This window comes from Pteropus medius, unplaced genomic scaffold (genome assembly GCF_902729225.1).
Source record: "Pteropus medius unplaced genomic scaffold, Ma_sr-lr_union100, whole genome shotgun sequence".
Taxonomy (NCBI): Eukaryota; Metazoa; Chordata; class Mammalia; order Chiroptera; family Pteropodidae; genus Pteropus; species Pteropus medius.
The window spans coordinates 5,899,616-5,922,509 of NW_024349519.1; the positions used below are offsets into that span (position 1 = coordinate 5,899,616).

The 22,894-nt window shown below is 41.5% G+C and overlaps 1 protein-coding gene and 1 pseudogene across 4 annotated transcripts in view; both read left to right on the forward strand.

Annotated features, from left to right (window-relative positions):
- PRICKLE1 (prickle planar cell polarity protein 1) overlaps positions 1–22,330 on the forward strand; it is a 97,211-nt gene extending 74,881 nt beyond the window's left edge. Inside the window, exons 1-8 of one of the 4 annotated variants that reach the window (XM_039882265.1) lie at positions 1,642–1,986; positions 11,037–11,220; positions 12,926–13,039; positions 13,677–13,814; positions 14,434–14,637; positions 15,914–16,100; positions 16,921–17,784; positions 19,977–22,330. In XM_039882265.1, coding sequence (XP_039738199.1) covers positions 11,089–11,220; positions 12,926–13,039; positions 13,677–13,814; positions 14,434–14,637; positions 15,914–16,100; positions 16,921–17,784; positions 19,977–20,833 — 2,496 coding nt within the window. In that variant the 5' untranslated portion in view covers positions 1,642–1,986; positions 11,037–11,088 and the 3' untranslated portion in view covers positions 20,834–22,330. Of the gene's footprint in view, positions 1–1,641; positions 1,987–2,611; positions 2,631–11,036; positions 11,221–12,925; positions 13,040–13,676; positions 13,815–14,433; positions 14,638–15,913; positions 16,101–16,920; positions 17,785–19,976 lie in introns of those variants that run through there. The other 3 variants (XM_039882267.1, XM_039882264.1, XM_039882266.1) reach the window with 3 other exon arrangements.
- On the forward strand, positions 8,313–8,430 carry LOC120618640 (uncharacterized; annotated as a pseudogene).
- Positions 22,331–22,894: the final 564 nt, after the last annotated feature.

Genomic DNA, 22,894 nt, shown 5'->3' on the forward strand with positions numbered 1-22,894 from the left:
TTGGCTAACTTGTAGCTCTCCTTTCAAAGCAGTTTCAAAAAGGATCCACCTGGCTTAAAGCATTGGCATGCTGAACCTCCCTTTATCATAATGATATGATAGTTTAGGGTTTGATTTAAATTAATAACTGATTGCACATCTGTCCTATGATACTGTCAATTGATGACTTCCCTGAGGAAGCCCTAACAGAATGAAATAGGAAAAGGAAGTCTAACCTAGGTATTCATGGTTAATTTCACAACTCCACAGAGGAAAGTGGTTACCTTTGAAGTCCTCCCCCAACCCTCCCACAAATCCCCACACAATGGGGGAAGTTTAGAGAAGCTCTGTCTTAGAATTGGTCTTCAAAACTGGAATCTATATTGGCCAACAGAGTTACAAATCCTGTTGTCTCAATCTGTGTTTCCAAACCACCCCACCGACAGAGCCACTTTTTTTTTTGTCTCTGCCACTTTAAAAAAGTAACTAAAAAAAGCAACTTCTCAGCTGCCTTGCTTTGCAACCGAGATAACAGAAATTGGCCACAGAGGTATTTACTTGACTGCTCTATTTATGGCAACTTGTTTGTGTATTTTTAAATCAGTTACAATGGGCTATTGTTCAGTCCTATACTGCAGAAACATATATGTTGCAAACCACTCCCAAGGAATCCTGATGGTAGAAGGATTTTTCTTTTACCTAAAAAAATAAAATAGGATACCAAAGAAATTGAAGGTATTGGTGACCGTTTTAAATTGCTTTTATTAGCTAGCAAAACAACTATTGCCTCTTTTTCTCTCCATTTGCTTGTCATTTTATAACCTTGTGATAAGTTATTATAGAAATTAAAGTTTGTAGTTCAGAGAAGATTCAGACCTCTGCTGAATCTGCTGAATCTGATTACTAATCTGTCATTTCTGGGCTTGCTTTGAGGTTCTGGGGGTTTTTTTGTTGGTGGTGGTTGTTTGTTTTGCTTTTCTTGGTCCTTTCTGTGGACATCTAATGCCAAAGTTCTCTTTCTCTTAAAATCGTTCGGAAGCAAGATTAGCCTTAGGTAAGGGGCACGTTCTTGTGTTTGAATAATGATATTCACTTAATCTACTTATAAAAATTCTTGTTCATGTACTTGATTAATTAAGTGCATCCCGTGACCTGGCTCCTTTTCTTTTGCTGTTATTTACTGATAAAAATAAATCTCCTGCGCTAAGCAGTAGGAATCACTCCGAAATGCAAGAAAAGTCCTGCGGAAAGAATTCATATGTTAATGAGCCCTTCCAAGTGAGAACTTGGTTAAACGTGCCATTTGCTGACATCATTGTTATGGGCAGAGTGGAGATGATTTCTTCAAGAGGTGGCTTTGCATATTCTCTCAGCGTTTTGTGGTCCGCGCGTGCACCTGCGGGAGGGGGAAGTTTACATAAGCGTCCTGGGGTATTTGCTTCTTAGCTGTTCCCCTCACTAAGGGTCTCGCGGCTGTGGAGTCAGCGGACGGAGGTTGGTGCCCGAGCCGCGAGGCTGGCCAAGTGGGTGGGGAACTTTTCGAGGAACGTGCTCGCGGGACCTCGTGGAGACCTGCCAGGGGCACGGTCAGCAGTGACAGTTCCTGGAAAGAGGGCGGCGAGATCACGCTGGGCAGGCGCCTCCTGCGGACGGGAGCGGGGAGCAGAGCCGGGCCGGCATCGCGAGCCGGCGGGCCGACCCGCTGCGCTCTGCGGAGGGTGGGACCGGCAGGAAGCGAAATGGTTACTTTTTTAAATGCGGGCTCTGGTTACTTCTGAAGATCGCCGGCCCCTGGCGGGCTCCCGGTGCAGAGCGGAGACGTGGGGTATTCTCTCCGCGGTGGAGGATCCTGGGGAGCCGCAGAGCTCGGGCGTGGGGGATGCAGTGGCCTGGACGAGGCAACTCAAACCCGAGGGAGCAGAGTCAGCGACGCCGGCTGGTATAGAGGGTCTCCGGGGAGCAGTAGGACCTTTACCCGGACCCCCGCAGTTGGTCGCGGCTGCAGGGGTGAGGATCGCTGCGTTGCACCGAAAGTGGGCTGGAGGAGGACGGGCAGGGGGAGAGTGGGTCACGGCGGGGCGGGGGCGACCCCTCGCCAGCCGGGCGGGGCCCGCGCTGCGCCGCGAGAGGGGGCGCAGCCCGCCGCGGTTTGATGAGGGCCCTGCGCTCGCTGCTCTCGCCCCACCGTCCCCGCCCTGCTGGGGTCTCCTCCGGAAATGGGTGGGCGAGGGTGACCTGGAGGGCACTCAGCCCTGTTTTCCTTCGGCAGCCACGCCGCGCCGGCCGCCAGCTTCTGCCGGTAGCAGAGCGGGTGGGCGGCGAGCGCGCGCCGTAGGGCTCGGGGCTGCGCGGGCTGCGACAGGCACCCCGAGGAGCTGCAGGCCGCGCTCGGCCCCGCTGCCTGCGACCGCAGGTGGGACCAGCGGTCTGAGTCCCGGGACTTGATGGCAGCCGGGCGGCTGGCACTGACCGCCGAGGGCTGCAGGGGTGCGCGCGTCATTGTGCGCCCACGGGGAGGGGACTTCTTGTCGGAAGTTGGGCCATAGACTCGGGGCCCCTTGGGCACTCGATGCCGCCGTCCAGCCTTGGGGCGAGTCTCTTCCTTGGAGGTGACGCTGCGGCGAGAGGCGGCGCGAGGCTTTCTTCAGGAGGTGGGTAAGAAGGGGTTTTAAGGCGACTCCACCGCCCAGGGGTTGGAGGACTCTTCTCCGCGGGCCTCCCGTCGGCTCCGGGGAGGGGTTCGCTCCCAGCCGCTGGGTCTTGAGATCGGCCTCTGGGTGCGGGAGACCCGGGAGGCAGAGAAGGGGCCGGAGGGACGGTAGCGACCGGTGGCTCCGGGCGCCCCCTGGTGGCTCGAGCCGCCACCGCCGCGCGGAGGGTAGGGATTGCGGGACGCTCGGGACGCTGACGCCTGCTCCACGGTGCCTCTTTCCTGATGCGGGCATGGGATGACCCAGCCGAGCCTCAACAGCCAGCCGCCGCTGAATTTTCCCGAAGAAGGGTGACATCCTTTTTCTCGAGCTCCCCTGCCGACCCCTTTTTCAAAAGGTTGGGTTTTCACATTAATCTATGTCAGTATAAACCAGACTATGTATGGAATTTGTTTTTACAACTCGAGTCTTGTGACTTCTCAAACACTTTCTTGAAGTGTTTTCTCTGGAAACTTGTTTCAAATGAGTGCTGTACGTTTCACAAAGAGGAGTGTTGTTCAGGAGCCAACAGGTGACAGGGTGAAACCTGAGTCTGTGTGTACATTGGAGTCAAGTCTGGCTGCCGTTTCCTTGGGCCGCCGTTGAAAATAGAAATTCAAAATATCAATAGGCGACCGACTGGAACACGATTTTGAGAAAAGATCTGCGTCCCCCATTATGGAAAATAATGAGTTTATTAGAACAGTGCCTTGCGTTGTCCGCCTCACACCACAACATGCATTTTTGTTTTGTCTTTATATACCGGTTTACAGCCAAATAACCCGACCCCAAAAGCGTAGCTCTGGCATAAGACCATGCTTTGTCATCATGTTTCCTCCTTTTGTTAGGCAGTCTGTCTTACTGTCCTGGAATGTATTTGTGCATGAAATTAGAATGCTTTGAAACCCTGCAGAGTACACATTTCCTCTTGGAAAAATGGATAGTTTCTTGGCAGTCGTATGGTACATACAGGCCACTCAGCTGTTGGAAAAATGTACAAGTTGGATGGAGGTTTACCTGGAAAATATAGAAACTGCCAAAGGGCACATGGCCTAATGCCACTAATTGGCTGGTATGAAGTCGTGTTAGTAAAGAGGAGTTTTGCAAGCAGTGTCTTCAGATACCTTTATTATGTTATTTTAAAAATTTTATATAAAAACATTTTTATTATAGTTACCTTTACAGTTCATTTCAATATAAGTAAAATTGAATTGTGTGCTCTGTTGGCAATGACTTTTCTTTAGCAGACCGTAGGCATTGCTTGCTCTTTGGGTGTGTGAAAAGTTTAGAGATGACAGTTTAGTATCTCTTTACTATGAAATTCAAATCTTGATTGTAATCATGTTGACCTATAACTTTTATAGGTCTCAGGCTTTTTTTTTTTGAAGTTTTCAGATAATGACACCATAAACAAAGAAATATATATAGTCATAAGGGTTGTGTATTGTATATTGAAAAGAATGAAAGTGTTACAGGTTTCTGTAATACCAAATTAGCCTTTAGTTAAATTTAATTTACCTGTATATTTAGCCTGGAAGAATCAGTAGCTATTGATTGGGTATGTGTGATTTGCATCTTCTTGTTAACAAGCAGTTTAACAAAGAAGTTGTTAAGGGGTTTGTGGTGCGATGGATGGCACTTAGCAGCAGGGGCCCCCTAGGGAATGTTAACCCAACTGATTTGTGAATGTTCACAAATCAGTATCTGTTCTGATTTTTGGTGATCAAAGGATTTCTAACTCCCTTAGGCATGTTTACACGAGAAATACTTTTTCATGGAAATCCTACCATGGCAGGGTAGCCCTCACATAGGAACTAGAGTGGGATTCCATTGAGAAAAGTATTTGTAATTAGGGGTGTGACCTTAGACTTCATTTTCAAAGGCAGGTACTGGAAATTATTGTTTTCTATTTGCATGATTTTGATTTGATTTGGTGACTTGGTCCGAGAAAATGACGAATAATGGGAACCATACCAGAACTGATGTACAGTTATCACCTCAACATATATCTGACTGAATTCGTTCTCTTTAACCCCCCTCAAACTCTCATTTCCCTTCTGACTTGCCTATGTAGTATTTCCATATTGGTATATCACCTTTCAATCACCTAAGACTCAAAACTTATCTTTGACCCAGTTCGAGTAACACCTTCACATACTATATGTTATCTAACCAGTGATTACTGTGCTTATGTGAGGAATGCCTAAGCCCTCGTCCACACCATAATTTTATATACTTTTAGACAAACTTTTTCAAAGAATAGTTGCCTACTTTACAGAATATCAAAAGCAACAAATTTAAAAAGATTTCTGGTTGTGGAGAGAGGGAAAAGGTTACTTAAGAACAGACTGAAGTAGCAGGAATCCAAACATAAGAGCAGGGAGGGGAAGAAAAACCTATGAAAATTTGTCAGTCACCTTAAAGTCATGAATCTTGGACCATAAAGCTCTGGACATCAGCTCTGCATCGTGAGAAAGCCCTCGAACCCTTCATATTCTTGAGAAACTAGGTTCCAAGGTCACACCCAGCTGGATGGCTGGATTAGAACTCCTGTTTCTTGAATCCTGAAGCCAGTGTTTCTTCTACTGTTCATTTTCTACTCAGAATGAGAACACATGATCAGCCAAAACCTAAGTTACATATAATTTACACACACATGCCACCATTAAAGAAAGCAAGGGGATATATAATAAAATTTGGAAACATTCTTACCACAATGGATACTTTTTATTAGAAGTGCTGGTTTTTAGTAGAATAGTTGTGGGTTGCTGTTTTTTTTTTTTTTTAATTTCTCAGAACCATCCACTAATGGTCTCTAAGTATAAGGATGTATGATGAATGAATGGAGTGAATGAATCTGGAAAGTAAATTTAATGAAGAACCTCTCATTACATCAATGTATTGGATGAATGACGCCATGCTCATTCATTTAGGGATCAAGTGCCACCTTATAGTCAAGCGTTTACTGGATGCTTACCATTGTTGCTCTACTTGAGACTACTGGAAAGACCCTGCCATGCTCCGTAGACCATTATACATGCTATGTGTGCGCGTGTGTGCATACTTGTGTGCGTACACTGTATATATACTAGTGTCAGACATTTTATGTAGAGACTGGTTAGAAGCTGATTCCAAGGCCAACAATTTGTCAAAATCGTTTGCTCCACAGAAAACTAGAGCCTGCTTGAACTCAAAAAAAAAAAAAAATGATGAAATTCACATGTCAGCCTTTGGTCTTTTTTATTAACATGTTGTTCTTATTCCAGATGTCTCTCTGGTCAGCTTCAAGAAAATCTATGTAGTCAGAGTGGAAGTAATGCCAATGGGTAGACGTTAATAGTAACTTCAATTCTTTATATTCAGATAATTTCTTTCTTTAAAAGTCTTATATATCCTGAGACCATCCTTGAAAGAAAAATAGTTGCCATTGTAAAGAACCAGGCCCCAAGGTGTTTGGTAGCTTGTCAAAGGCATGAAGACTTCAGGGCTGAGTTTCCTGAATGCTGATAGCACCAGATTCCATTCCCTAACTATTGCTCTGCCCCTTGGGTCAGATGTTCTCTTGACAATTATATGATGATGGAGAAGTCCTGCATCTGAGAGCAGTTTGTCTTTTTGAGTCTTCTTAAATGGTGAGAAGTAGCTATTTAACTATTTTGAAGGAAGACGTGAGAGAAAGGACAAAAGAAGGAAATGGAATGCTTCCACTTTGTGTTGCGTGGCTGGCATGGAGTAACTCCCAGGATATTCCTAGTCTTTCTGAGACTAAAGTATCTCATCTCTTCACACCCAACCTTGGGCTGCTTTCTCTCCTCCCTTGTGTCCATGCCTTTTTCTTTTGTTTGTCATTCATTTCTCTCCTTGACTCTTGTAGTCGGCTTTTAGTCTTCTCTTCAAAGTAGTACTTGCAAGTAACTCATAACCTACTCAAACTTAATTCAAACACCTGTTCTCTGTGCTTGACCTCAGTGCCTTCTTTGATGGTGTTGTTTGATCTTAAAGGTGTTGCTTCCTCTACACATTTCTTTAAATGGTCAGACTCTGTTTGGAAACTGAACAAACTCATCCCTGAAAACCATTTTTACTTTTCCCTGCATTCTGAGACTTATTTACGTCCAGACCATTTCTTTAACAGGAACAGACCTAGCACAGAATTGGTTAGTGCATAATTGTCATTCATGTGGGATTAAGTTCATTCAGCTTATTATAGCATTTCAGGACCAGGATAATAAACCTGCCTCTCAGTAATCACAGAATATTGATGGTTTGAACTATTTTGACTTTTTATTCTATTTATTCTTTTTATTCTATTTATCTCCAGCACTTAACATGATGTCTTGTGCATTGTTTGGGGGTATTTTTTACACAAACATTTTATTAAAAAATATATTTAACTGTGGTTATGTAAGAGAATGCATAAAATACACAGTCTCAAATGGTTCCCACAAAAGTGTGTATGTGTATGTTCATGAGGAAGAAGATGATAAAGTAAATGAAGCAAAATGTAAACCATTAGTGAGTCTCAGTAAAGGCTATATAGGAGTTCCTTATTCTTGCACCTTTTTCTGGAGTTTGAAATTACATCAAAATAAAAATTTTCAGATAAATAAAATACAAAATAAATAATACACAGGGCCATTCTTGTCCATCTAAGTAGTTCTGCAAAAAAATAAAAACCCTCAAACTTGAAAAAATGTTTTAGTCTATATCATAATCCCAACTTTGGATAATTCTGTTTTCATTGTAATTGAGCTCGTTTGTAAACCTTATCTGTATCCCTCTCCCACGTGATAAACCTTAAGAGACAACACCTGGGAATGAAAGTAGTGGAATTTTTCTACTAGATCTGATTCACCTATGGTTTCATGTTTGGCCTAAAAGGTGGTATCTTGGCAGAGACCAAACACAGTCATGTTTATACATCATTAGGGAGAGACTTCGTCCTGATCCAGAGCATAAGTAATGGCCAGGCTCCCCTTTTTCTTTTGTGCTGTCAAAGCAAATGCCATATAGTAATGTAAATGCCTATGTAAGGGACATTTGTGAGATCATATTTTTACTTACCATTTTATTATTTCAATATTTTTACAAGCGTAAGTCTCAGCAGTCAACTGCTTTCATATGAGACAGTGACATACTTAAGAATATACTTTCTGGGTCTGCTGACAGCTACAAGTAGTTTTTAAAAAGAAAAAAATCTATATAAATAGTTTTTTTTTGTTATCAGATAAAGAAAAACAGTAGCTAGTGGTAATGTAGCATCTCTTACTACAACTTGGTAAGTAGAGGTCATGCTGTGTAACTTTTTATTTTTTGGTCAGCTTTGAGAACCTGCTAATAAATGTAATATTTTGTCATTTTACGTAATTACACTCTGATATAAAGAAAAAAAGAGGCTTTCTCCAAAGAATAAACTCTGAATCAGCAACTCATAAGACCATTGAATTTTTATAAACCTTTTTGACTGTGCTTCTTAAAATGCCTTCTCTGCACAAAGCAGGCTGTCTCCCATCCAGTTCTGCTCTTTCGCGTGCCTGAGGTGCGGGAGCATGGCTGGTTCACCAAAGAAAAGGGGATTGGCTCAATCAGGTTTCACCCCCAGGAGGCAGTGCAGGATTGTTGGGGTTTAAGATCACAGGCCCAGTCTGCAGCCATGCTACCTTGAACAAGCCGATCCCGTCTGATCTTGGAAACTAAGCAGGGTCTGGCCTGGTTAGTACTTGGATGGGAGACCACCTAAGAAGACCAGGTGCTGTAGGCATAAAAAATAAAGAAAATAAGGCATTGTAAGCTGACAAGGTCCTTGCAATCTGTGAGGTCAGCCAAGGGTTGCCTTGCCTAAAAAATTAAAAAAAAAAAAAGATCACAGGCCACGGCTTGTTAACTTACTGATCTTGGGCAGTTGACCTGTGGCAAATCACTCAGGCTGTCTTCTCCTCTGTTAAGCAAGATACACCTTCATTGGGTTGCTTGATATGGTGATTAAAGGCCATAACACCAACAGGTGAAAACCAAAGGAGTATGTTAGCTGTCAGAGTGCCAACATATGAAACTGAAAGCTGTGCCTGTGATAAAAATGACTTTGCCACTCATCTTCCTTCAGTTGTACTAGTCAATGAATGACAGTCCTTAGGAGTTTGTGGAAAGGCTGGAAGGAATGTGGGAGTTGGAGGCTTGAGTTAGGGCCAGAAGACTGGGCAGAGGGGGATGGTGGCCTTTAGTGCTAAAGTTGATTTACCTTGATCAGGATAGTAATTTACTGTACATTTTCCACAAAAGGCTAATCAAGGAATACAGCTGTAGAAATAAGTCAGATCTTTTGCAATCTGCATCTTTGTGCTACATTGGAAAAATCCATGGATTGCCTTAATTTGTGGTGTTTTCTCTTGTTTTATAGTATAATGACATTTAAGTTTTAGGTTCTATTTAATGTTTATGATATTTGTAACTTTGTACAGAGTACGTACCTTAGTGTCTCCCTCCTCAGCCAGGTTTGTCAAGGGACAAATATACATGTTTCACGATTCAGGTTAAATTTGCATTAAAGGCACCCATTCTCTTGGAGGTTTTTGAGTTACTAATTAAATTCTTAACCTCTAGTTCTCTTCCTTTGACATGTGGGAGGTTTGGTTTTGTTTTTGTGTTTTAGAACAAAAGGGAAAGACTAGATCCCAGAAATTTTCTGACTTTCATTAACACATCTGTTTTTTTAGCGAGTAAGAGGAATGCACCTATGTTTAGAAAGCCTTTCGTAAGTCAAGACATGAATGAATTGCACCTGTGTGAAATGATAACTTGTTTAAATGGTCATAACCTCCCAATGGTAGTGTAGGAAGTGAGGTCATCTTTACTTTTTGTTCAGGGTGAATGAAAGTTAAATTTATTAGTTGGAATAATATCTACTGTGTGGTTTTGCTCCTACTGCTAGTAAAGACTGTAGCTATTGGATGTTTGGCCTACCATTTGTGAACTGTTATAACTTTCTTTCTTTTTTTTTTTTTTTTTTTGTCCTGTAACTTATAAAAGAAAAACCATAAGTTTTAATAATCATAGGTTTTAATAGGTAGCTTTTTCTAATACTCAGGTATTTAGAGTTGCATTTAGATAGTCACTGAGAAATGACTTAGTCTCAGGCTGAAAGGTTTTTTCTACTTGTTTAAGCAAGCAAGAAAATTTTTTAAGACAAGTGTTTTGGGAAGTCTGATGTGTCAGGCACATAGTGTGGACTCTGGCTTTTAGCTGTGTGACTTTGGGCAGGTCACTTAACTTCTCTGAGCCTTTTCTCTAAAAATTGGTTTGCTTACTTGTCTATAATTTTCTTTTTTTGGTGGAGGGAAAGGGGTGAGTATAGAAAGCTGCATCTGAATCTGGAAGTTTTGTATCTTTGTTTCTTCTTAGGGCCTTGGGATGAGGGGTGATTTTTAAAAATCAGAAGAAACCTCCAAGAACATAAAATGGCAATAACAAAGTTCCTGGGTTGTAGGGCAGAGACTATTAATCTTGACAGCTTTATAACCCTTCATCTGAGGAGTCTTCTCATTCAGAGCCAGATTTCTATCTTTCTTTGCCCAATTGCAGGCTGAGAGCATGTCACACACAATAGATACTGCATAATATCTCAATGAACGCCTGCTAATAATGTAAATCAACACTGAATTGTATTTTATTTTAACTCAGTGCTTGGATTCAATCCCTTTTTGTTGAAGGAACTCATCCATCACATCTGACTGACTTTAGCCCATAGATAGTAAAGGCTTGTAGATTTAATGTGCTGTGTAAGGATTTAACTGCTATTTCTACTCAATGAGTAAATTAAATTTAGTGTCTCTCAAAACTTTATTAGAAACTTGAAACGTAAGCATTTTGGCCCAGTGGACCCATTCTGTGCAGGCAGCGGTGCCTCAGTTGGGAAAATCGACTAGCGAATGTGGGGAGCTGAGTCAGGCCGCTGGAGCCTTTTTCATGGTACATAGTTGTGGGCAAGGCAGGAGGAGGTGCAATCCCAAACTTGCCTTTCTTCAACTCATAGGACTTCACAGAGAAAGTTAGGAAGTCAGCAAAGCAAATTTTTTGAGAAACTTTCCAATGGATAATTGTATAGAGAAGCACCTTTTAAAGACAGCTATAACTAAAGTAGTTTTGGTAGCATTTTTCTGAATTACTCAGCTGGTAACAGAGCTATTTCTAAATTGTGTAGCCCTAGATTTTTAAGTTTCATGGGGTCTGGGGGTTGAGGGTGGCGACACTAGTAATTTGGGTACTTTCTCTGGTCCCAGCTGTGTGTAAACAAGAGTTCAATAAAAGCTCCTGGAGGGTATGAGTGATGCCTTCAGGCTTTTGATTTGTTTTTGCTTCTGTTGTCCACAGCAGCCATTGTTTGATGTCCTGTGACTGAGAAAACCGGCTTTCTAACTTTATTATGCCTTTGGAGATGGAGCCCAAAATGAGCAAACTCGCCTTCGGGTGCCAGAGAAGTTCCACATCAGACGATGATTCTGGCTGCGCATTGGAGGAGTATGCCTGGGTCCCCCCAGGCCTTAGACCAGAGCAGGTAGAAACCTAATCCCACGTGTGCTGTTTTTCAATGAGATTTAAGATTTTTAAAGAATTAAAAAAAAATCTGTAGAACATTACTGCCATACTGCCATGCTATCCACCTCATCCTCTCTTCTTTGGATAGTGTTACATTTTTGCTTTTTAAGGTCATAGTTTCTCAATGAAAGTTTTCAGTCCTTTTTGTAGTCTTGGATCCAAAAGCCCTATATGGATTTTTTTTTTTCCCTCTAATGAATGAAATACAGAGTACTGCATATACATTTATTATGTGGATTTCTGACAAGTCCCTTAGGAGAGAATGAGAGGAGTTTAACCTTTTTAAAAACTTCAGTAACAACAAAAAGGTAATAAAAGAGGAAGTTTCCATGCCATTTCTCAGCAATACTTTTGCTTTGGAAGAGAGGAAATACAGAGCTGTAAGAAACCATCTGAAGTGTTACTGCTTAGACATTTGACCTTTGATAACCTTGCACGTAAAAGAATCTGTCACCACACAGTGTGGATTGGGAAGAAAATTAAAGAGCTAATTTTGTGCTTTGTTTATATTGTTACTTTAAGGAAGATGAGAGCTTTCCATATGCCTATTTTTATTTTCCTAATATCTTTATGATGATGAACTTGTGAAAAATTGCTCATGATAGATATTATGTATAAGGGCCAAGGCGTAGTTTGGCATAAAAGGGTGCGTGGTTGCTTCTGGTATGGTTGTTCCCTGTATAACGGGAACTCTTTTTACCATAGGGGCTCCTTATTCACCCAGGGCCCTTATTCAGCACAGGACCTGGCATCCATGTAGCTGGTATTCAGTCAGTGTTTGTAACAGTCAAAGCTTCCATAGCTGATATGGTGAGGAGAGGTTGCAGTGCTGGTGTACCTGTTAGGAAAGCGATATTTTGACAAAACTAATAGAGAACCCCTTCTTGCAGCTTATGGTGGGTGGGGTAGGTTTTGTGAGAGACGAAGATGTTGAAGCAGACAGGACCCAAGTTCCCTAATCTTCTATCTTTTTTCCTTGAATCACTTTTACTCCTTCTCAGCACTGCAGTATCCTTTGCAGTGCTCATTAAGGGATGGTCCTTTAAATATAACAGAAAAAAATAAAATAAAAATTGAGTTCCTTCAAAATGTACTTTCATTAACACATGTGTACCAGGTATCGCTCAATATGGCTCCCTTCCAGTTTCTTTGGGGGAAATCGACTCCAGGTATTTAGAAAATAGCACCGCGGAAGCAAAGAAAGCTGATGCTTGGAGAGAACCTGATAAGGGGAGAGTTTACAAAGTTTAACAGAACAGCGTTTGTCTTTGTAACATGTAAAATTCAGATAGCAAATTCAGTGTGTTTGTGAAGTGGCTGGATTTTGGACAGTGTCACACAGCCTGTGTGGCCATTTGCAGCATTTACCCAGGACTCTTCAGAGATGGGCTGAGGAATAGTGGCATTATATGTGCATATTTTATGACGTGTAATTTATGATGCCCCTTATTGTCACTACAAATTACATTCCTGAAGAGCAATTTAGCAGCTGGATGCTAGCTATCTGAAGGTTTACAGTTGTGCTGAATTGGCTCAGCTGGTCTTCTCATTAGCTACAAGAGGCCAAACCCTATACCTAAAGGAAACCGTAACGTTTTAAGATGGAATAAGCTAAGATGTTCACTTTCTGTATGCTGATGTCCCTCTCTCTGTCTCTTACTCAGATCCAGCTCTATTTTGCTTGCTTACCAGAGGAAAAGGTTCCTTATGTTAATAGCCCTGGAGAGAAACATCGAATTAAACAGCTTTTGTACCAGTTGCCACCACATGATAATGAGGTAAAATAACAGGAGGCTAAAAAAATAAACACCAAGCATTGAGATGCCTCTCATAAAACCCTAGTTTCTCACTGGCTATGGCTCTCTTTTGCTTTTCTTCAGTTAAAATTTGGCTGGAGAATACAGCTTTCCATTCTTTAAGAGAGAAAAGGGTGTCAGTACAATAAACTTAACACAAGTTGGTTTTTATTGCGTTTGCAGCCACCCACCAATCACTGGGAGCCTGCAGATTCCTAAGCTTGCCTTGCCCCTTCATCCAGACTCAATGCTTTATGGTAGCTCAGGCCTGCAGTTGAGTGCCTGTAGAATATAGAGTGAAAGTGGCAATTAATAAGTTTAAACTTTTCGTAGAAAGGTTAATGTCTTACATTTTTTTAGTGTCTGCTGATAGAGCTTAACTTAAACATTTCATATTTGAAAGAAACGACTGTTCCTTTAAATTGCATTTCCCTTTTGCTAGAGAGGCTCTAAGACCTGGGGTCATTTTACATGTATGGTGCCATTTTTAAGTTGGGGAGTCATGGGGGCGGGCCATCTAAACGTGCTGTTTTCTTTCCTGAAACTCTAACTCTGAACATGAAGAACGGGTGAGGGAGACTCTGTGTGCCAGTGTGCTTCTGTTTTCCTTTCTGTGAAGGTGCGGTATTGCCAGTCTTTGAGCGAAGAGGAGAAAAAAGAGCTGCAGGTGTTCAGTGCTCAGCGGAAGAAAGAAGCCCTTGGAAGAGGAACGATTAAACTTTTGTCCAGAGCAGTAATGCACGCCGTGTGTGAGCAGGTAGCTCTTTCTAGAATGAGTGGCTCGTGGTGGTGATGCGGATGGAGTGAGCTGGGGGATAAGTGACAGGGCTAGCATAGGCACGGACCCCAAAGCCTCCAAAAACTAAGAGAAAGAAAGGCAGCCTAGCTTTTTATTAAATGGTGGTTAATGTTTATAACTGGCTACGCTGCTGTGTATGACAGGGGGAGTCAGTCTGCCCTTATGTAAACATCAGGCGAAATCCTGCCTTTCCTAGGATCCTGGCATGGAGGGAGGTGCTAGGGTACACCTAGTGTTCAAAAAATGCAGAGACATAATGAAGACATTCAGATCCGTACTGGCTGTTCTCAGAGTAGGAAATGTATCCAGCAGGAGGCTGGCTCAGGAAAACTACTCTTAATGTGAATCAGATGAAAGCATCCTTAGAAACAGTCTAGTGTGGAAGTCTATGCGAGGCATGTTCATTTCAGTTGAGAATCACACATAATCCAGCATTAAAGAGCTACTTAATCACTAACAGGAGAGGACAAAAACAAAAGTTTTCCTGACAAATTTCGGATTCAGTGTCAAGTAGGAAAGGCTGAGAATCCAGTCATTAAAGAAGGATCATTTTAAATTCAAATCCTTTTGTTTTTAGTGTGGGTTGAAGATAAATGGAGGTGAAATCGCAGTGTTTGCCTCGCGCGCAGGCCCGGGAATATGCTGGCACCCATCCTGTTTTGTCTGCTTCACATGTAACGAGCTGCTGGTCGACCTCATCTATTTTTATCAGGATGGAAAAATTCACTGTGGCAGGCACCATGCTGAACTGCTCAAACCACGGTGTTCAGCATGTGATGAGGTAAAAAAGTTCATCCCTTAACACTGGAAAAAAATAAGCTTCTAATAAGCCAATATTCCACTGTTCACATCTAAGCAAAATAGAACTATCTCCTGCTTTTGCTCCGTTTGTATATTTTTAAGATAACCCTGTGTATTCATACAATGGAATGTTAGCTATATATCATATAGCTAATAAAGAGAAGGCAGCAAGGGTTTTTGTGTATTGATAAGTAAGATGTCCTTGATGGACTGTGACAAAAAAAACAAGTTGCAAGAAATGAATGTAGATGATCTTATTTTTTGTTAAATAAAGGGAACAAACCAAGATTGTATACAAATTTGTATACACTCCGAAATGGTATAGAAAGACACTGTTAACAGTGGTTACCCATGGAGTATGTGGGAAGGGATGGTGATGTGAAAGGAAATTTTTCCCTTAAGATATTTATTTAAAAGTATTTTAGATTCACAGAAGAGTTGGAGCTATTACAGATAGCGCCTATAAATACCTCTCCCAGCTTCCCCTATTGTTAACATCTTTACATAATCATGGTATATGCATTAAAACTAGTAAGTTAACATTGGCATAATACCATTAACTGAACTATAGGCTTTATTCAGATTTCCACAGTTTTTCTACTAATGTCTTCAATTCCAAGATCCATTCCAGGGTACCTCATTGCATTTATTCTTTTTTTCTCCTTAAATCTTTTCAATGATGTGCTCTTTGAAATGTTTTTGAAATCAAAAATATAAAAAATTAGGTCTTGAACCTAGAGATGGCCACCAGATCAAACAAAGCAGTATCAACACAGGTGCTGTTCACACAGTCCAGCATCAGGATAGCTGTAACTGTGTTGACTCTACAGACATCTTTATAAGTTTCCTGTTAAAACACAGGCCACTAAATTATTTCAGTGTCAGTGTATTCTTAGCTGGATTACGCCCCCAAAGTAGGATTAGGGAGCAAAAATAATGACCAAATGAATAATCTCCAAGGTGGAAATCTGTTTTGGGATTTTGTTTTTTTGGTACTTTTAAAAAATTTTTCAATTACAGTTGACATTCAATATTATATTAGTCTCAGGTGTGCAACAATGTCTGACATTTATAAGGTTTAAACAAGCACTTAGTTTGTCTTCACATTTCCAATATCTGCTGTTGTTTCATAGCTAAATCGAGTTAGATTTAAGCTTGAGGCTATGGGAAACGAGGTTAGCTCTGTGAGTGACTTGGCCTCTAAAATAGCTCACAATGATTTTCTGTCATCCTGTGGTTTCATATTCTTTCTAAAGATAATTTTTGCTGATGAGTGCACAGAAGCCGAGGGTCGCCATTGGCACATGAAACACTTCTGCTGCCTTGAGTGTGAAACGGTCCTAGGAGGACAGAGGTATATCATGAAGGATGGCCGCCCATTCTGCTGTGGCTGTTTTGAGTCTCTCTACGCCGAGTACTGTGAAACCTGTGGGGAGCATATTGGTAAGTCCATAGCCCGGCCTTTCTGTTCTGTCACATTCTCATTAGTCTGTGATTATCTAGTATTTTTTTAATTGAGGTATAATTCACATATAGTGAAATGTACAGATCTTAAATATTTCAGTTCTATGAGTTTCGACAAATATATATATATATATATATATATATATATATATATATGTCAATTCTAATTGTTATTTGAAGAGTTATATTCTATAAATTCACCTGAATTATCAAATAATGAACCATTGCTCTTGGGGGAAATTCAGGGATAGGTTCCTGTGAGTCCCTGGTCACATATATTGTTGATTCATTAACATTGAACTCACAGCTAAGAGCACTATATATAACTCGTGCCTGAACGAAGCTTATCTAACACACATATTTTCTCTGTAAGGCACATCACAGTCTTCTTGCACTTAAGAACACTAGACAGCACTTCAACACTCTGCTTGGCGGCTATTTAAACAGCAAAATCAACAAAAAACACAAAAATCCAAAGAAAACTAAGTAGACCACAAATATGCCATTGGATTAAAGCCTGAGGGCTGAAACGAAAGGCAGAGCGTCCCCTTGTTTGCCTTCACCTGGAAATGTGTGTGTCAGTGGACTCAGATTGTTCACCACTCTGCACGTCCCTGAACGATTATTCACAAATACAGACTTTGTGAATAATCAGAACTGTACCCGTGGGATTCACAACGCTGTCAAGAAACAGAACATTTCCATCACCTGAGAGTTCCCTCATACCCACAGTTCTGTTCCTTTTTCTTTTGTTTAAAGGTTGAACTATAATCTATTATTCTATCCTTTCTCAAAACAGGTGTCGACCATGCACAGATGACCTACGATGGGCAGCACTGGCATGCTACAGAAGCCTGCTTTTCTTGTGCCCAGTGTAAAGCCTCTTTGCTGGGGTGTCCCTTCCTTCCCAAACAAGGTCAGATTTATTGCTCAAAAACATGCAGCCTTGGCGAAGACGTCCATGCCTCTGATTCTTCCGACTCCGCATTTCAGTCTGCTCGATCAAGAGACTCCAGAAGAAGTGTCCGGATGGGCAAGAGCAGTCGGTCAGCGGATCAGTGTAGACAGTCTCTCCTTTTGTCCCCTGCTCTAAACTACAAGTTTCCTGGCCTTTCAGGCAATGCTGACGACACCCTTTCTCGGAAATTGGATGATCTGAGTCTCTCCAGGCAGGGAGTGAGTTTTGTCAATGAAGACTTCTGGAAAGGCAGAGTAGAGCATGAAACCCCAGAAGACCCCGAAGAATGGGCTGAGCATGAAGATTATATGACGCAGCTCCTCCTCAAGTTTGGTGATAAAAGCCTCTTTCAGCAGCAACCCAATGAGATAGATATTCGAGCCAGTGAGCATTGGATATCTGAGAACATGGTTAAAAATAAGACCGAGTTAAAGCAAAATAACCAGAGCCTTGCAAGTAAAAAATACCAATCTGATATGTATTGGGCACAGTCACAAGATGGACTGGGAGATTCTGCTTATGGCAGCCACCCAGGCCCTGCAAGCAGTAGAAGGCTCCAGGAGTTGGATCTGGACCATGGGGCTTCAGGATACAATCATGATCAAACACAGTGGTATGAAGATTCCCTGGAGTGTTTGTCCGATCTGAAACCAGAGCAGAGTGTTCGGGATTCTATGGATTCTTTGGCTTTGTCTAACATCACAGGTATGTAATCTAGAGATTAGGTGGTATTTGAAAAAAAAGAGCCACTAAAAAGTCTATTCTGAAAATTATAGTTCAGCACTAAAACTGTAGACAAGGGAAGGAAGGAGGAATTTCTGTTAAACGTCAAACACCATAGCAAAACAAATACATATGCATGTGTGTGCACATTTATATGTAAGATTATATATATATAAAATCTTAAATCTTTTTGGAAAGGAATTACTCTTATTTTAAAGAGGAGGAAATCAATTTATTTGGATAGTGGAGTCTGCATCTGTTTCTGAAAGATAGTGTACTCTTTGGATTGTGCTGTATAAATTTCATGTTCTTAAGATCAGTCTGTGTACTTTATAAGCGCATAACATTTTTTGTATTTCCCTGAATTGCCCTATAGCAACAGATAACTCAAAAATAGCTGAATATTTTTTACCCAGATTATAACATTATTTCACTTTAATGTTTTCAAAGCACATTTATATCAGTTATCAACATTTTCTCGTTAAAATGAACTCGAGTTGTATAGAGTATGTATCATTGCACTTTTGAAATGAGGAAACTTGAATTATGAGAGGCTAAATGCCTAACTTTACAGAGGTTTTTCTTTTTGTTTTGTTTTTTAATTTATTTAAATTAGTTTCAAATATGCAGTACATTGGTTAGACATTTTTATATAGTTCATAAAACGATCCCCTCAATTTCTCCCTCCCTCCCCTGGCCCTCCACCTAGCCATCATATCAATGCTAATTGCCTTCCCTCTGCCGTGCTCCCCATTCCCGTGACCAACTATCAACTACCAATTTGTACTTCTCTAACCCTTCACCCCACTCTCCCAGTTCCCCAATCCTCCTCCCCTCCTCTCTTTACAGAGGTTTTTAAAGGCAAGATTAAGCCTAGAACCCAGCCCTCCTGAATCTCGCATTTGCAACAAATAAGTTTTTGGATACAGAAACATTGCTGTTGCGTAACTAGTTTTGTCGTCAAAATAATGACATCCAGTCCTTTCATAATGATTATGTTACTACAGTATAGACAGGAAAGGCTTTAGTGGTTGCCCACTGCCAGGAATGACCCTGTGCCAGGTGCTGCAGTGGCAAGGAGGGACAACGACCCTCCTGTTTTCTGTTGGACTTGTTAGAGATAAGGCCTCCAATAAAGGGGAGTTGAGGAATGGTGGGTGAGACTCAATCATTGAGCACTTCCCGTTTTCTCTAGGTCCTTTATTAGACGTTTTAACATTGAGTTTGAAAAATAGACATCATTTGGTACATATAGTGTTAGGGCTGGGCGTTCCTTGACAATATGGGCTGAAAAACAGGCTCCCTTTAGAAAGTATATAGTCCCCACTTGACAACAGTCCACACCAGTCCCTATTGTCACTTCCAGTCTGCTGGGCTACATATTCATTTATCTTAACTTGCCTGGGTCCTATAAAAAAAAAAGGAGAACAATAACAGTTTTGAGAAAAGTTTCAAAATAAGATTAATCTGGAAATGGATGTTATTTTCTGGGTTGAAGGGGAAGAAGACGGGATGGTGGTCTAGGCCAGAAGTTGGCAAGCTTCTGCCATAAAGGACTAGATAGTACTTTTGGGGCTACGCAGTCTCTGTTGTGACCACTCAACTCTTGTCACTGTAGAGAGCAACCACAGATAACATGTAAGCGAATAGATACGGCCATGTTCCGATGAAACTTTACACATACGCCGTGGGCTGGGTGTGGCCCTTGGGCTGAGGTTTGCTGACCACTATTCTAGGTATAAAGTGAGGAAGACTAGCCTAGGTGTTAGAGGAGGACCATAATGGTGCCCTGTGGGTACAAAGAAAGGGACTGATTTGCGAGATATTCAGACGAAGCAGCCTGGCTCTAATGGATTGATAGGCAGAAGCTTCTAACATGTCATGTTAATAAACTAATGATGGGACTCTTATGAAGAGATTTTAAATTGCTGATGCTCATGCCATGTGTTGTAACTAATGTTTGGCTCCATAACAGCTGGACTCCTAAGAGAGGCTGTGTCCCTTGTATCAATGACAAAATTCATATGCATGTTAGTTTTACCTAATGGGCATTAATCAGATATCAAATTTGGGAGAATATTCTTTGAAATGCTTTCTTTCAGTAGCTTGTTCATAATAATTGTCAGAATATTATGACTATTGAGAATCACATCCTGTGTTGGCTTTTCTTCTAGGGGCTTCGGTAGATGGAGAAAGTAAGCCGAGGCCATCGTTGTATTCTCTGCAAAACTTTGAGGAAATGGAGGCAGAAGATTGTGAGAAAATGAGCAATATGGGGACTTTGAACTCTTCCATGCTGCACAGGAGTGCAGAGTCCTTAAAGAGTCTAAGTTCAGAGATGTGTCCAGAAAAAATCATGCCTGAGGAGAAGCCAGTACATCTGCCAGTGCTCAGAAGGTCCAAGTCTCAATCCAGACCACAGCAGGTCAAGTTTTCAGATGATGTCATTGACAATGGAAACTACGACATCGAGATCCGGCAGCCTCCGATGAGCGAGAGGACTCGGAGACGGGTCTACCACTTTGAAGAGAGAGGATCCAGGTCTCATCACCATCGCCGCAGGAGAAGTAGGAAGTCCCGTTCTGACAACGCCCTGAATCTAGTCACAGAAAGAAAATACTCTCCCAAGGACAGGCTGCGGCTTTACACCCCCGATAACTATGAGAAATTTATACAGAATAAAAGTGCCCGGGAGATCCAAGCGTACATCCAGAATGCTGACCTCTATGGACGGTATGCCCATGCCACTTCCGATTATGCGCTGCAGAACCCCGAAGTGCATCGGTTCCTGGGACTCTACGGTGAGGATGATGACTCCTGGTGTTCCTCCTCCACGTCCTCCTCCGACTCAGAAGAAGAAGGGTATTTTCTCGGACAACCGATTCCTCAACCCCGGCCACAGAGATATGCCTACTATACAGATGACCTTTCTAGTCCAACTTCTGCACTCCCTACTCCTCAGTTTGGTCCGAGGACGACTAAATCCAAGAAGAAAAAGGGACACAAGGGCAAAAACTGTATTATTTCTTAACCTAGTAGCTGTGGAGATCATGTTTAAACTTAGCCATTAACCACCTTGAATCATATCTTTTTTCTTCCATAGGAAAGTTGCTAAAATAGTTTAAAGTGCTTTGCCCGTGTAAATGAGCCCCCGACTGCTGTTTACAGTGTCAGATTAACATTTGGAAGGTGTGATTTCTCCAGTTTACCCTCCCTGGATGGTGCCAGGTTGGTTGCTGTGACATCTTGTGCCTGTCAGGTGCATTACAGTTTTACATAGCTGCTTTGGTCTCCAATCCTTAAGAGAATGTCCTCAAACTATTGAGAGGTGATCGCAGGGGAGGTGGGGGAGGGTATTGATTTCAGAAGATGGAGAACTTCAGCTACCTTTGTAAAGCAATAGTGTTTGTTGTTCCTCTACGCCAGGTTGGCCCAGGTCCTGATTGGTCTGTCTTGTTGTGCGGCATGCACGTGGTCACACTGACCTAGCCAACACTGTGCGTCCCATCCTGCGAGGCCACCTTGTCCCCTTTCAGTCCTCTTTAGCCAGGTAAACGTTGTATTAGCTCCAGCTACAGATCGAAAAAAACATTGCTATTTATAATGTAGTATTTCATAGACTTAAGTGTATTCCTAATTTAACGGTGCAAATATTAATGTACATATTGTACAGTTCAGATTTTAAAGCTGATATTTTTATACCCCTGAATTGCAAGATGTTTGTTACACTGCAATGCTAGATTTGTTAGGGAACCAGAAACAGCATTTATGGATGAAATGATTGCTTGTATTTTAGTCAGGGTTTATAAGTTTAGATGGTCAAATTTATACTGACTAGTGATGAAAAGTTCAATTTTTTGATTTTTCAATTAAAAAGGCTCTGTATGCATGGTGGGGCTATGTAAATACTCTTTAAAACTATGGCCCTATTAATCTTAAACGAGTGTTATTTATGGGTCAAGCAATGTAAACTGTATAAATGTAAAAACAAAAAACCCCATATATACTCCTGGAATATATGGTAAAAACAAGTAGAAGCTGTTTGGGTGGATGTTTTTTTCCCTTTGGGGATGGTGTGTGGGGGGATGGGGAGTGCCTTTCTCATTTTTAGCAAGGTGGTGATTATCTCATGGGAAGAGACCAAAACTACAAGGATCTGCTTTTTTTGTGGCAGAGGACTTTGTAGATTATCTGGAGAGAGGTTATTTCTCTCTATCCCTCCCTTCCAGCTAATTTGTTGGCCTCTAAGCAGCAATTTTGAAAAGTGGGCCTTCTGATTATCTTTTTCTTTTAAAATCTTTAAATTAGAGGATGCTGTACCACTGACTACTTCAAGTTAATATGAGGTTCTATTTCAAGGGAATATTATCTTGAATTTGAACTCGAGCTGATATTTTGGTGTGTGCCATTCTTGATCATACATTTTGGTCCTAAATAAGGTCCTAGTGGTATTTTGGACCTCTAGGATGGGATTTAATAATAAATAATAAACTACATACCTTTCTGAACAGAAATCTTTGCAAACATATTCAGATGACTTCCACTTTGTCTCTCTGTTCAGGCACGATTTATTTTGCCATTCTTCTGTCAGTAACAGACTACCATTTGACTCCTGTGTATCCACTGCCCCTACTAGTAGGTGAGAAATTGGACTTGAGGCAGAGTTGTCTATCTACTGGAATGGGCAAAAGCTGTTAAGCCTTGGGCAGGGGAGACATGAATCCAGTAGGTAAACCAGTAGTCGATAGCATCCCTTACACCCATCCCTGGATAAGGGCAAGACTTTGAGCTAGACACAAAGAGCACTTTACTCAATAACTATCATTTCTCTGGCCTCATTCATTTAAAAACTGTGTCAGCAATGAAAAGGAAATGCATGCACGTCGTAAAAAAAAAAAATTCAAACAAGACAGCAAAGTGTCTCCTTTCCACTCTTCATCCTCAGTCCCTCAGTTCCCCTCCCCCAAAGTAACCACTATTATCCAATTTCTTGTGTATCCTTAAGATGTTAAAGCAAATTTATACAAACATACCTCTTTAAAACTGGTAGCAAACTATACACATTGAGACTTGCTTTTTTTACTTTATATGC